This window comes from Giraffa tippelskirchi, chromosome 2, assembly GCF_054371585.1.
Source record: "Giraffa tippelskirchi isolate mGirTip1 chromosome 2, T2T-mGirTip1v1.2.pri, whole genome shotgun sequence".
Lineage (NCBI taxonomy): Eukaryota > Metazoa > Chordata > Mammalia > Artiodactyla > Giraffidae > Giraffa > Giraffa tippelskirchi.
The window spans coordinates 12,534,247-12,548,268 of NC_137276.1; the positions used below are offsets into that span (position 1 = coordinate 12,534,247).

The 14,022-nt window shown below is 44.9% G+C and overlaps 2 protein-coding genes across 3 annotated transcripts in view; one reads left to right on the forward strand and one right to left on the reverse strand.

Annotated features, from left to right (window-relative positions):
- Positions 1–8,948, forward strand: part of EIF3A (eukaryotic translation initiation factor 3 subunit A) — a 33,044-nt gene extending 24,096 nt beyond the window's left edge. For both annotated transcript variants that reach the window (XM_081536324.1, XM_081536330.1), the window contains exons 18-22: positions 2,240–2,328; positions 2,893–3,605; positions 5,905–6,142; positions 6,815–6,996; positions 7,726–8,948. In XM_081536324.1, coding sequence (XP_081392450.1) covers positions 2,240–2,328; positions 2,893–3,605; positions 5,905–6,142; positions 6,815–6,996; positions 7,726–7,958 — 1,455 coding nt within the window. In that variant the 3' untranslated portion in view covers positions 7,959–8,948. The remainder of the gene's footprint in view (positions 1–2,239; positions 2,329–2,892; positions 3,606–5,904; positions 6,143–6,814; positions 6,997–7,725) is intronic.
- Positions 8,949–11,586: 2,638 nt separating this feature from the next.
- NANOS1 (nanos C2HC-type zinc finger 1) lies at positions 11,587–13,582 on the reverse strand. Its single transcript, XM_081536341.1, has one exon. It carries the CDS (start codon positions 13,259–13,261, stop codon positions 12,392–12,394), a length of 870 nt encoding a protein of 289 aa, XP_081392467.1. The 5' UTR covers positions 13,262–13,582; the 3' UTR covers positions 11,587–12,391.
- Positions 13,583–14,022: the final 440 nt, after the last annotated feature.

The window sequence follows — 14,022 nt, forward strand, 5'->3', positions numbered from 1 at the left end:
GTCAAGGCCTTGTATGTTTACTGTTGTTTTCATTAGCTTCATCAGTCTAAAACAGATACTGTTTTCTTAGTCACCTATACTCTAGCTATTCTGAGTTAGTGTTATCTTTTATTGTGTCTGTGACATCTGCCTGCATGCTCTTTGTTTTTCCTGCAATGTGTCCATGCTGTCCTTTAAATGAAATACTGCTTATTTTTTAAGGTTAGAGGTAAGTAGCTGGAGGGTTTCTTGCCTGCCATGTCTCTGATCCTTTATCTGTGCCACACCTGTCTAAAATGCTTCCCCTTATTGGAGGGTCTGCTCCTACTTATGTAGCCTTCAATTTGTTTTATAATATATGAATGGACTTCTAGTTTTGTTACTCTTGGTAATTATTATGAGTGTTCTTTTCCTGTTGGGCACAGAGTTTTGTGTGTGTGTGTGAAATAAGAGTTAACTATTTGATTTGCTACATCCTGTTAATTTAGTTCTTCTGAAGCAGATGAGGTAGACCACCTATGGTTATGGATTTCAAAGGTTTTCATCAGTTTTTGCGGTTTTGTGTTCATGGCACCCCACTCCAGTACTCTTGCCTGGAAAATCCCATGGATGGAGGAGCCTGGTAGGCTACAGTCCATGGGGTCGCTAAGAGTCAGACACGACTGAGCGACTTCACTTTTACTTTTCCCTTTCATGCACTGGAGAAGGAAATGGCAACCCACTCCAGTATTCTTGCCTGGAGAATCCTAGGGACGGCAGAGCCTGGTGGGCTGCCGTCTATAGGGTCGCAAAGAGTCGGACACGACTGAAGCGACTTAGCAGTAGCAGTAGCAGTTCATCCTTTGTTGTTGTGTCTGTTTTGTTAGCTCCCCGTTCCCTTTCAGTTGGAGAGTGTTCCGTTCTTTCTGTTCATGTTTAACATGGTAGTTAACTATGGTAACTAACTAGTGCTTGTGGCTTTATTCCTGACATTTGTTTTGGCATTTATGCTTTTCTCTGCTTTTTTACCATCCTTTCTTTTCAAAGTCTAAACTTGCTGTCTGTAGATTTTGAGAACTCTTCTCTTTTCTTCAGAACAAACAAAATGTGCAAAACAAACAAAACAAGCACTACTGTGCTTAGTCGCATCTGACTCTTTGTGACCACACAGATTGCAGCCTGCCAGGCAGGCAGTCCATGGGGATTCTCCAGGCAAGAAGACTAAAGTGGGTTGCCATGCCATCCTCCATGCCCTCCCAACCCAGGGGTCGATCCCAGGTCTCCTCTGAATTGCAGGTGGATTCTTTACTGACTGAGCCACCAGAGAAGCCCAAAGATTATAAAGCTTAAGGCCTCTTTATCCCTTGTAGTAGCACCTGTGTTGGTCATGCAGTTGTGTCTGACTCTGCAGCCCCATGGACTATATGGCTGGCCAGGCTCCTCTGTCCATGGCATTCTCCAGGCACGAATATTGGAGTGAGGAGCCATTCCCTTCTCCAGGGGATCTTCCCAACCCAAGGGTTGAACCCTGGTCTCCTGAATTGCAGGCAGATTCTTTACCATCCGAGCCATGTCTGTTTAAAGGCTTGACTTAAATTTATTGCCTCCAATGCATTTAAACAATGTTATCTATTTAGAAATCACTTAGCAGTTTTACAGTTGCATTGGCAAGGTGATTTAGTTTAAAATATGTTTACACTGTATCTTTTCCCCTTTGCATATATGTTTTTTGTTTTGTATATTGTATATTTTATTGTTTTTGTGTATGCCTCACAAGAGGTTTTGTTTTTCCTCTCACAGTTGCATAATGACTCATTGGTTTGGCCACTTCAGAATCATCCTCCTTTAGAAGTTGAGAGACCTGTCTGTGCTCACTGTCCTAGTACTTAGTGGGAAGAGGGTTGTTGACAATAGTCTTGATCTTTTTGCTTCAGTAGATATTCTGCTGTATTCCTAAGAAGCTCTGAGAAAAGAAGTTCTAATGTTTCACCAAGTCTTTGTTTAGTTGCCTAAGCTTAGGTCTTTACTGTTCACCCTTTTTGGCACGTGTGCCCCATCAGTCAGGGTTCAGTTTACTTAGAGCGTATTGAATTGTCTTAACTGGGAGATTTTTTTCTCCTTTTTTCTTCTTCTGGCCTCTCAAAGTCCTATTCTTTATCTCTTTTAATGTTTCATTTATTCTTTTCATCTCTCTGTGCTATAGCAACTAGCTCTTTGAGGCTCCTGTTCAGTTTCTATCAGGTGTTGCTAATGTAGTGACTCTCAACTTTGCTCAATGTAGGACTCTCGTTGGGGAGATAGAGATACAGAAGGCACTTGGAGAAAAGGACCCGAAACAGATTCTGAGTGGAGAAGAGGCCCTCCAGAGAAGTAAGTAGAATTAAGGAGAAGAGACTAATCATAGGTCCTATTAGTATCTTAATAGTGTTTTTCTAATTTGGCATATTTTGTGGCGGTGGGGAAAAGGGAGTCATGAAGAACTGTATGCATATCTATTACTGAAATGTTTTTTATGGTTTGCTTCAATGCTGCTGTAATTACTGACATGGAATAGAGATCTTCGAAAATACATGCATGAGGTTTTTCTTTTTAATTTTCTAAACTAACGGTATTGAGGTTAGAGTATAGTGAATGGTTTCATAGTATTTTTCTTGTTGTTTTGAAAGCTTGTAGTAATAGATGTAGAAATTGCTAAGGCATTCCTCATAAAGTGCAGATAGCTTTTAGAGGCAGTTGTATGCTTACTGGTTTATTTGTTGACATAAAATTTTGGATTTTGTGGGTTTTTTTTTTTTTTTTTTAATTGGAACATACTCGTGTAGGACTAAGATTTGTGAATTTCTACTTTGGAAGTGAGTGAAAGCATTCCCAAAGAGATCATGTACTTTCTTAAGAAAGTATACTCTTAAAGATGTTTGGCTTGTTACTTTGCAGGGAGTGGAGACGTGGAGAAGGGCGGGACGAAGAGAGACCTCACAGAAGAGATGAAGACCGTCCGAGGCGCCTGGGGGATGATGAAGAGAGAGAGTCCTCTCTCAGACCAGATGACGATCGCATTCCCCGACGTGGCATGGATGACGACAGAGGCCCACGACGTGGTCCTGATGAAGATCGGTTCTCTCGCAGAGGGGCGGACGATGACCGGCCTTCTTGGCGTAGTGCAGACGATGACAGGCCTCCCAGACGAATTGGCGATGAAGACAGGGGTAGCTGGCGTCACGCGGATGACGACAGACCACCTAGACGAGGACTGGATGAGGATAGAGGAAGCTGGCGCACGGCCGACGAGGACAGGGGACCCAGGCGCGGGATGGATGAGGACCGGGGTCCGCGCCGAGGTGCGGACGAGGAGCGTCCCTCCTGGCGGAGTGCTGACGACGATCGTCCCAGGCGGGGCATGGATGAGGACCGGGGTCCCAGGCGTGGCTTGGATGATGATCGAGGACCTTGGCGGAATACCGACGATGATAGATTTTCCAGGCGAGGTGCAGATGACGACAGATTTTCCAGGCGCGGTGCAGATGATGACAGGGGGCCTTGGAGAAACATGGATGACGATCGGATCTCAAGACGGGCTGATGACGATCGGATTCCCAGAAGGGGTGATGATTCACGACCTGGCCCCTGGAGACCATTTGTCAAACCAGGTAAAATTGTGGTATTCAAAAAACCAAATTGGATGCTTTATGTGTATTTCCAAATGCTACCTGAAATTTTACACCAGTTAATCCCCACTATTCTGTAGAGAGTAGCAGGTTATTTCAAAGAAAAAAACTCAGGTCTCAAAGGACAAATTACATTTTGATAAGAAGTGTTCCTGCTATTTCAGGGCTTCTTTGAGGTTCTTCTTTCTGTGGTCGTCCCTAAGTATCAGTGTTCTTCAGGTTCCTTCCTGGACTGGACTCCTTGTAGAAGTAATGAAAAATAAAAATATACTTACTAATCATTTGTCTGTACTCTTGTCAACCATGGCATTATGGTTCATGAGAGGAGCCCATTTCCTTTCTCGGTCTTGGGCCTGTTCATCCTTTCATACTTTTTTTTTTTTTTTTTAATTTATTCGGCTGTGCTGGGACTTAATTGCCAAGCGTAGAATCTTAGGTTGTGGCATGTGAGTTCTAGTTCCCTGACCAAGGATTGAACCCAGGCCTCCTTCATTGGGAGCGTGGAGTTTTTATAGCCACTGGACTACCAGAGAAATATCCCCCCTTCATAATTTTTATTCTTGAGTAATTGTGTACAGGTCTATGCCTTCATTACTGTCTTGCCCAGATGACTTTTCCCCATACATTCAGACCTGTTTCCAACTTTTATGTAGCACCTGGTCACTGACACTTCAGAATCAACCTATGAAAACAGAATTCTGCCCTGCCCCCCACCAAAAAGAAACATAGACACACGTTTCTCTTCAAGGACGGTCGTCACTGTCCATCTAATTGTATAAGATGGGAGTTCTCCTTTTCTCTGCTCTTGCATCCTTTTTGTATCTTTTCAATGACCAACATCTTTTCAGTAATTTGTTTTAAAAGCATTTTGAGCACCTGCCTGCTCTTTACCTTGAGTGGTTTCTGTTACATACTTGTATTTCTTCTCACTTCATTCCATTGTGAAACTTTGTGACTTTTGCATAAGCTTAACTTGGCTGTGCTGTATGTAACATGGGGATAATAGCATCGTAGATTCTCATTAATTCATGATAATTACATTTTTATAAAGTCAGTGGATACTGAACCATTGCTACTAAGGGAAATACTAGGTTAGGTTCCTGTTTTTTCCTGAACCCTCTGGTCAGTTTTTTCCAGCCAATCAACACATACCTCATTTAATGTATATTATTGATTCATTAGCATTGAACTCCCTGACCAACAGCACTGTCACTCATTCCTGGAAGAAGCTTATCTAACACCCGTATTTTCTCCCTAAATCATGTCCATTGCCTTTTTGTCTTTGGGAGAATGCTGGGGGTAGGGTTGGTGGCGCACTTAAAAACTGAAATCACTAACAAAAAGCACAAAAAAAGTGGAAACGTGGCACTAAATAGGCCATTCAAAGGCTACTCTTTTAAAGTAGGAGAGCTGCGGCCAGAAGACAGCATTGCCTTGTTTGAGCTCGGCTGAGAACAGGCCCGTCAGGCAGCTCAAATATTTCACCACTGGGTGCATGCCTGGGAGTGACTTGTGAAAGTGCTGGAGTGCTAATTTTGGAATTACAGATTTTTAGCAAGTAGCAAATTAGCAGGTATGGAATAACCGACTTATCTCAGAGCTGTGGATAGGATTGAAAGAGCTAATAATAGACGGTTTAGGCTAGTGCTGTAGCACACCAGAATATAAATGTTAGTGATGATAATTGTTGGCCTTGCAGCTATAAGAGATTTTCATGGAAATAATCTTCTTCCTTTCATTTCCTTTTGTGTGTGTGCCTGTGCATTTGTGTGTACACATTTTTCCTCGATTTGGACATCCCATGGCTAAGTGAGATATTGAGCAGGGCCAAAGGCTTTGTCCTTATTTCATGACCTTATGGTGGTAAATGGTAGGGGGCAGGATTGTGAAAGGAAAGAGTCTTTTTTAGTTAGAAAGGTTTTGAAAATGTTGAAAGATATAAGTGAACTCATAATTGGGGCTCTGTCTCTCAGATCTAGATCCTACCCCTCACCCTTGAAGTTCTCTCTGCTTAAATGAGTTGTCTTCACTGTCAGAACAGGTTTACAGATTTTTATACCTGAAATCTCTGCCTATGGAACATTAAGTTCCTATATGTTATATGTTAGAAAAACAATAATAGGTAGTCATAAATAGGAGTTGGTTCTATGAAATGAGTTTTTTAAAATTATGTTAGAGTGTCTTAATTAGCCGTTACAATGGTGATGGATTAACATCAAGATTCATGGTTGCCAATCTGTTTCTTGAGTGGAAATTTTCATTTTCTATTTCAAAAACCTAGGTGGATGGAGAGAGAAAGAAAAAGCCAGAGAAGAGAGTTGGGGTCCACCTCGAGACTCAAGACCATCAGAAGACCGTGAATGGGAGAGGGAAAAAGAGAGAGACCGAGATAATCAAGATCGAGATGAGAACGACAGGGACCCGGAGAGAGAAAGAGACAGAGAGAGAGAGAGGGACAGAGAGAGAGAGAGAGACAGAGAGAGAGATGGCGATCGAGAGGACCGCTTCAGACGGCCGAGGTTTGATACTCTGGTTAAGACTGTGGCCTTATGGTTAAAATTCCTTTAATGTTCTCCTATGCATTCCCAGCTGTTTTTGAAAAAACATGCTCCCCCCCTTTCATATATTTATCTAGTAGAATCATGGATTTAAAAAAATTTAGAGGTCATCTAATTGCACCAGATTCCTCTCTTCAAAGAGGGGACAGGCAGGCTGGTGCTGCGTGTAGGTTGTGTGGCTCTGTGGTGGTGGAACCAGTCCAGGTTCTTCACTGTCCATTACTTCTCCCCTGTGGTTGAGGTCCATTTATTGCTTTTAAATTATTAAAAAGCCCCTTTGCTTTTACTAGTTTTAAGAGTTCTGGCTTGCTTCATCTGATCAAAGTGGCTTTGTACTAATCTAATCTAGATCAGCACAGTTCAGTCCAGTTTCCTGCAAGGATGAAAGTGTCCTGTAGATGTAATGTCCACATGGTAACCAGCTGTCACATTTGACTGTTGAGTATTTGGAATGGGTAATGACTATTCTGTTGGGCAATGCAGAGCCAGATGTTCTCATTTGACTTCATGCCTGAAGCATCAGTTTGAGGTCAACTCACGAGTTTAAAGTTTGACCTGGTATTATATATCCACTTAAATTTACCCATGTTGTCTAACAACAGAACTTAACGTGTCATTTTAATTGGCTTGCAGGGATGAAGGTGGTTGGAGAAGAGGACCAGCTGAGGAGTCTTCAAGCTGGAGAGATGCAAGTCGTCGTGATGATAGGGACCGCGATGACCGACGTCGTGAGAGAGATGATCGCCGCGATCTAAGGGACAGACGAGACGACAGGGACCGAAGAGGACCGCCTCTCAGATCAGAGCGCGAGGAAGGTAGAGATGTGCTTTCTGTGTGACCGCTGAACACCGCGGAACCATAGTTGATGAAGGGATTTACTGTCTCTCTAACTTGTGTGAACACCAAAAATAAGATGGCCAAGTAGATCATTTATTCCATTTAAAGTTCATGGTTTTCACAGATATAATGGAAAAGGAAATGGCAACCCACTCCAGTACTCTTGCTTGGAAAATTCCATGGACTGAGGAGCCTGGTAGGTTACAGTCCATGGGGTTGCAAAGAGTTGGACAGGACTGAGCAACTTCACTTTCACTTTCATTTTGTTTAAAATGACCATGGCACTTTTGCCTCAAAAGCTTTTACTATTTGGTTTTACATCGAGGGTATTTCTTCTTTTATAGTATAATGAAATATATTTCACTTATTTGCTGTTAAGTCTTCAACAGGAGCCAAAAATCCTGTAAAAAACTTTTACCCAGCCAGATTTTTGTCACCTTATCCTTAATTTTTTAAAAATTAGGGCACTTCCCAGGCCAGTGATTTCTTGCTTGCAAGTTGGTATTTTAAGTCTATTTTAAAGGTTTTTCAGAAATTGTATCAAAATGATTAAAACGTATTTAGCTTTTTTTAAATGAAGATTCTCTATCATCTTCAGTACTGGATTTCTGAGTAACTTGAGGCATTCCTTTTGCTTCAGTTCTATTTAGTCTGAGCTGATAGAACACAGTACGAATTCATTCTCTCTCCTTTTCTTTTAATTAAAGTAAGTTCTTGGAGACGTGCTGATGACAGGAAAGATGACCGGGCAGAAGAACGGGATACCCCTCGTCGTGTTCCTCCCGCAGCTGTTTCAAGAGATCGAGACCGAGATCGAGACCGAGAAAGGGAAGGGGGGGAGAAGGAGAAGGCCTCCTGGAGAGCTGAGAAAGACAGGGAATCGCTTCGTCGTACTAAAAACGAGACTGATGAAGATGGATGGACCACAGTACGACGTTAAGTCTCAAGATAATGGATTCAAACTCATGTCTTTACATAGGTTTGATCACATTCAAGGATTATTATACTTGTGCTTCAACCAATCTAAATTGGATTCTTTAATGTCTCACCATAACACAAAAAGCATGAACTTGTATTAATCCTATATAATAGATTGATCAGGCACCGCATCCACAGACGGTTGGAAAACCACGCCATGTTTTTGAATTTAAGGTGTTGCATTATTTCATCAATCATTTGTTTACAAAAAAGAAAAACTAAAAATAAATTTAAAATGAGAATTCTTCAGGTATTGAGTAACACCTATATCTTGGTATAGAACTAATCTTTTTTCTTTTGATTTTGAAATATCTGGTATTAATTTGGAATGAAGTAAGGTTCTGTTATAGAGAATGTGTTTGAAGTCTCTAAAACGGAGCTGAAACAGTTCTCACACCATTGAGACATACCTCTAGGTATTTTGAGGTATTTACTATTTACTAAATTCAGGAGGTTTTTAGGTTTACTCTAAGTGCAGTAAACATTACACACATTGGATACAGTGGAGTTTTTGGTAGATTTTACTTGAAGGAAGGTGAGTATAAACCAACTTGTGGTCATTATTTTAATGACGGGAATACTGCTGGAGTGTGAATCCAAAACAGATACAGCTTTTAAATTTTAAAGCATTTGGTAAACTGTGGCTGAGTTTTTTCTGTTGCCAATAGCAAACTGCTTTTCCATTTATGGAGAATTCATGCCTTTCAAGCATTTTAAATATGACAATATTTATAAATGTGTGGTTTGGAGGAATTGTTTAAATTCTTTTTCCTAATTTCCTTTCTCTTCAGAATAGATGCTTTCAATAAGCAGTTTGTAGTAATGACTGTGTTGACTTCAATTTTGGAGTGTAGTAGCTATGTTAAAGATTAACTATTTGGTCTTATTGAAGCCAACACAGAACTTGCTGCTGTTTTTTCTTCAATGATAAATAAAACACTTACAGAATTTGTTTTAGTGTTGACTTGTGGTTAGTGTTTCATTTATAATGTTTAGCTTGCATATTCAGTTGAGTTTATTTCACTTGAGGTTTTACCAGTGGTATTAACTTTCTCACTGTTGAGTAACAGAGAAAATAATCTAAATATAACAAAAAGCAAATGTGGCTAGGATGTTTCCACTGAAGTGTCCTCCTCTGTTACTGGATGAACCTCTTAGTTTCCCTGTAAAGTTGCCCTCTCTGTATGGGGGGGAGGGGATTGTGTGTGTGTGTAAAGTTGTGTTTCCCTGTAAAGTTGTCCTCTCTGTGTGGTGTGTGTGTATGTGATGTACATCTTGAGTTATCCCCTGAAATTAAAAGCATAATTGATTTCACATAATGTTAATTGCAAATTTATAGTGGCTCTAGGCACTTAGGTTCTTTCTGGTGTTGAGTAGTGGTGAGGATTACTGTTGTTGCGGCCATGAGGCCAGAAGAGGGAGTATTGATGCTTTTTTTAAAAAAACTTGACCAAATGCAGCCTTTCCTTTTCGATGTTAATGATAGAAATCACTTTAAAAAACGTTTTTCTTAATTTAGATTCCAAACAAGTGAACGTCTTAAAAGGTTCTCTTTTGTGAGAAGAAGGCCTTTTGTAACAAGTGAAAACTTGGGACAGTAACCTGCTCTGTCCCAAGTCACTAGAACAGGACATACCTGGGCGATCACATATGGGCCCCAACAGACATTCATTTCAGCCGATTGGTTTAGATGGCTGTCGGATGGTTAGGTTTCCAGGCTAGTCCGCAAACCACCTTCCTAAGCGGACCCTTTCTCAGATGTACTGTTCTCCCACGTTCTGTGAGCTGGGTGTTGGAATCAGAGCCCAGGGCAAGGGCAGAAGAATGCAGCTGCTTGTGATCCTGCTCAGGGTCTCACAATCTTACCCCCTCCCTCTGTTTATTTACAGGTGTCTTCCATGTTCCCAGTGGGTTCTGCATTTTTAGACAGGGTATCATTATCATCAGTATGGATGGGTCTGAGGGTGGAGACGGCGGCCCAAAAAAGGTTCCACATCCCAGTAGTTGTCCAAAGTGGCTACTAGGGGGAGGTTGGCATCTATATGTGTGACATGATTTGGCTGTACACCGACTTAAAATTTTGTAAGTCTAACTAAAACATACTGGAGATTAATGGAAGGAATGTTCATGTTGTAGCTAAGAATAGATTAGAAAATTAGGGCTAACTGAAATTTTTCTTTGAAATGCATGTGCATTTGTGGTATGATTTTAAAATGTAAGGCAGTCTGTGGCTGCACAGTTGGTAAAGCTCTTTTGAGGATTCCATACATCTTTTCCCAAAAATATGCAGTCTTATGAAAATAAGTAATTTTGTCACTATTTTGTATACTTTCTAGACTTCAGAAAATTGGGTTTCCTTTTACGTTAAATTTAGCCTTTCCAGTGCTTAAAACATGTTACAGATTGAGAGTTGCTTTTAAGTGTGTTAGAGCTGGTAAACTTTTCCTAAGAGTTCTAGAAAACTACTGACATTCTCCGTTATGCTTTAAAATACTAGAAGCTAAAGTTAGCTGGAAAACAGGCAAATGGCCGGTGGGGGTGGGGGAGTGTGGTGCTGCTGATAGGGTAAGTCAGCTGCCTAGTCCTTCCCATCTGGAAAATGCACCCATCTGTTAATAGTGACTCTTGAAAAGGTAGAATTAAAGCAGTGCCAAGAGATTGACAGGAATTCATGTGACCTAAAAACAACCCAGAAAGCAAAACTGAAGAGTTTTTTGAGTTTAGGTATATTCATGTCTGAAGTTCTCTCATTTGGAGCTAGACTAACAGGATTTTTTTCTTGACCAAGAAATGAAGGGTTTGCCTGTTGTGCCCCCCTCTTCTCCTGCCCTTTTGACCAAAAAGCTCATAGCTATCTCAGCTGTTATGGCAGCTTCTTAGACTTTCAAAGAAGTGTTCAAATCAAGCAAATTTGCTGTGGAGGGAGTTGTTTTAATATGAAGGCAGTCTAATTTTTAATAAGCTAGCTAAGCTCTCCTGGAACCTCCAAAGACTAAATCTGTTGCTGTTGTTTTCAGATAGTGATTTTGTACATTTTAGATGACTTCATGTTAATTCATTTCCGTGTCTGTTCTGATGGTAGATACAGTTATGGTATTCACTATGGTAGACTTGAAAATGAAGATGGGAGGTTAAATCCCAAATCAAGCACCTTTGCCCAAGCATTAGATTTAATCTCACTGATGAAAATAACTGGTGGGATTCCAGAAGGGTTGTCTTCCAATGAGAATGGGAACACGATAGAGGGGGGCTGTGTTCCTTGTCTTACCCACCCCCCCCCCACCGCCCCCCCAGTCAGTTCCTTTAATTGGTGCTTATACTGGTTTGAGGACTTCTGTGATGGTTTAAAAGCTGACATAGTCCAGAGTGGAACCTTCCTGAACACCATTTGTTCCATTAACCTTCCAGAGCTCAAAGGATTCCATCTTACATTTAGTCTGAGAGGCAACAGCTGGAATGAGATTGCCACTATTTAGAGACCCTGAAATCGAGCAACTGAGAATGGATTAATACTGCGCCCTTTGGATCTTAAGTATGACATATTTTTGAAGAACTGGAATAGGAAGGGGCATAAAGAAAAAGCCAAGTAGTAGGGTTAAAGGCAAGGTTAATGAATTCATATACTGTTACACAATTTTTTTAAACAGCACCATTTTCAAGTGTATACACAATATGATTATAACTGGGCACTATTTTTAAAGGGAGAAAACGGTAGTTGCTCCTTCAGTAATAAAAAGATCTGGTACATGAGCTGTATTCTACCTGCTACCTACAAATTGTACATTTTATACATCTCCATCTAGGACAAAAACAAGCCACAAGGAGGGAACACCCATCCAAACTAACACTGTAAAGTATACCAAGTCTTCACTTAACGATGCTACCAGGCAGAGCTTCGCCTGGAATTATAACAACTGGGTAAGGACAACAGAAATATTACTTGTTTCAAACAATAAAATAGTCATTTTGCTGACACTCCATAAAATCGCGCTTTAAGTTCAGTTGAGAGGCTTTTAAAAAAATATTCTAGACCTGGTAAAGTGCCTCCATTCATAAAATTAAACATCCAAGATTAGATTGAGACAATTTCATACTGATGCACATCTAAAATAGGTCGAGGTATAAATAAAACAGCGCCTCTAAGTTGCCACATTTCAGTTAGTGGAATACCCAGCCTTCGCCGTCTGGATGTGCACAAACTAGAAACAATTAAGATTTTAACGTCTAGTCTTAACCGCTCTTCGATAGGAAAGTACTCAGTACCGTCGGCTTCCTCTGGAAAATCCAAGACGAGCTCCACACTCCCCGGCAGCGAGGGAGAGAGGGTGCGCAGACCAAACACGAGAGTGGGCGGGTGGCTACCCTGGTGGCATCAGGAGACCGGGGTCCGGGCCCTTAGCGCAGCTTCTTGCCGGGTAGGCCGTCCCGGGCGCTGCGCGGCGGCGGGCGGGCTGCAGGCGGCGGCAGCACTTTGGAAAGCGGGCAGTACTTGATGGTGTGCGCGTTGTCGCCGCTCGCACCGCACAGGGGGCACGTGTACCGGCGCAGCACTGGGCACAGCACCCGCCCGTCGGGTCCCTTCAGGATGTGGGTGGTATAGAGCGCCACCGCCTCCTTGTTGTTCCGGCAAAACACGCACACCTGCAGCTCGGGCTTGAGCAGCCGGGCGGCGGCCGCCCCGGAGGCGGCGTGCAGCCTGGGCTCGGGCGCCCACGCCGCGGCCCGCTCCTCTCGCGGCGCCGCTTCGGCGGCGGCGGCGGCGGCGGGCGCGCAGCCCAGAAGCACGGCAGCGGCGCGACCGGCGAACGGGCTCAGCTCAGCGAAACGCTCCTCCAGCAGCCCGGCCTCGGCGGGGTCCGCGCACAGCTCCAGCGCGCGCAGCTCCAGCGCGCCCCCCAGGTAGCGGCTCCGGGACCCTGGATCGTCGCTGTCGTCGTCGTCCTCGTCGTAGTCGGGCGGCCCCAGCGCGGGCCCCAGCGCCCCGGGCCCGGCCCCCGCGTGGGGGGAGCAGCACGACGAGGAGGAAGAAGAGGGCGGGGAGCCGTCGCCTCCACCGTCCCCAGCGCGGGCGCAGCCGAAGCGCGGCTCGCCGTCCACCGCCTTGGTGATGAGCGTGGCGAGCCCCAAATAGTCGTTCCACGAGCTGAAGGGCTGCGGGTGCGCCGGGCCCTGGGCGCTCACGTAGCGGGCGCTGGGCACGAGCGCCATGGGCGGGGGGGCGCGGCCGCGGCGGGGCGAGCGGGGCGCCCAGGGGAAAGCCTCCATAGGCGGGTTGCGGGGCGCGCGCGCCGGCTCCCCGCCGCCGGCGCGGGCCGGACGGAAAGGACGAGCCGAGCCTGCCCGCCGGCCTGCCTCGGGGTGGGGCTGCCTCTTCGCCTTTTATCGGGCCCCGCTCCTCCCCGCCCCGCGGCCTCGCCGCCGCGGCCCTGCCCCCTGCCCTCCCCCGCCCGGGCCACCTCGCCCGCGCCCGGGACGAAGGCGGAGCGGAGGCGGACGCGCGGGGGGCGGGCGGGCAGTGAGCGCGCGCAGCTCCGGCCCGCGAGGCTCCTGCACCCCACGCGCTGCGCCCGCCTCGCCAGCTGCCGGGCAGCTTTCATTCTGGGAGGGGGCGGACAGGCACCGCCTCGGGCCGCTGCGCTAATTGGCTGCTGACCAGAGCCCCCTGCGCCACGGGCGCCGCTCCGGGCGCTGATTGGTGAATCCGGGGGAGGGGGCGTACCCTACCGCGCAGCTGGGAGGGAAGGGGGGTGTAGGGGAGGGGCGGCTGCTGGGGCCCGCCTTCGCCTGAGCTCCGTTCCCCGGGTTTGGAACAGGTGACCAGTCCTGGATCTCCCTCGGCCTGGGGGAGAGACCCACCTCCCAAGCTTTTAGTGTCCTGGGCCAGCCTTCTGCCTTCTGAGAAACCCTTTCTCTCCTCTCTGCTTCTCATCAGCATCAGCAAGGAAAGATGTGGGGAGGCAAGACTTGGTGCGAGCTAACGATGCAGCTTTTAAGTGGGAGCCGCCCAGCAATCAAGTAACTTCCTT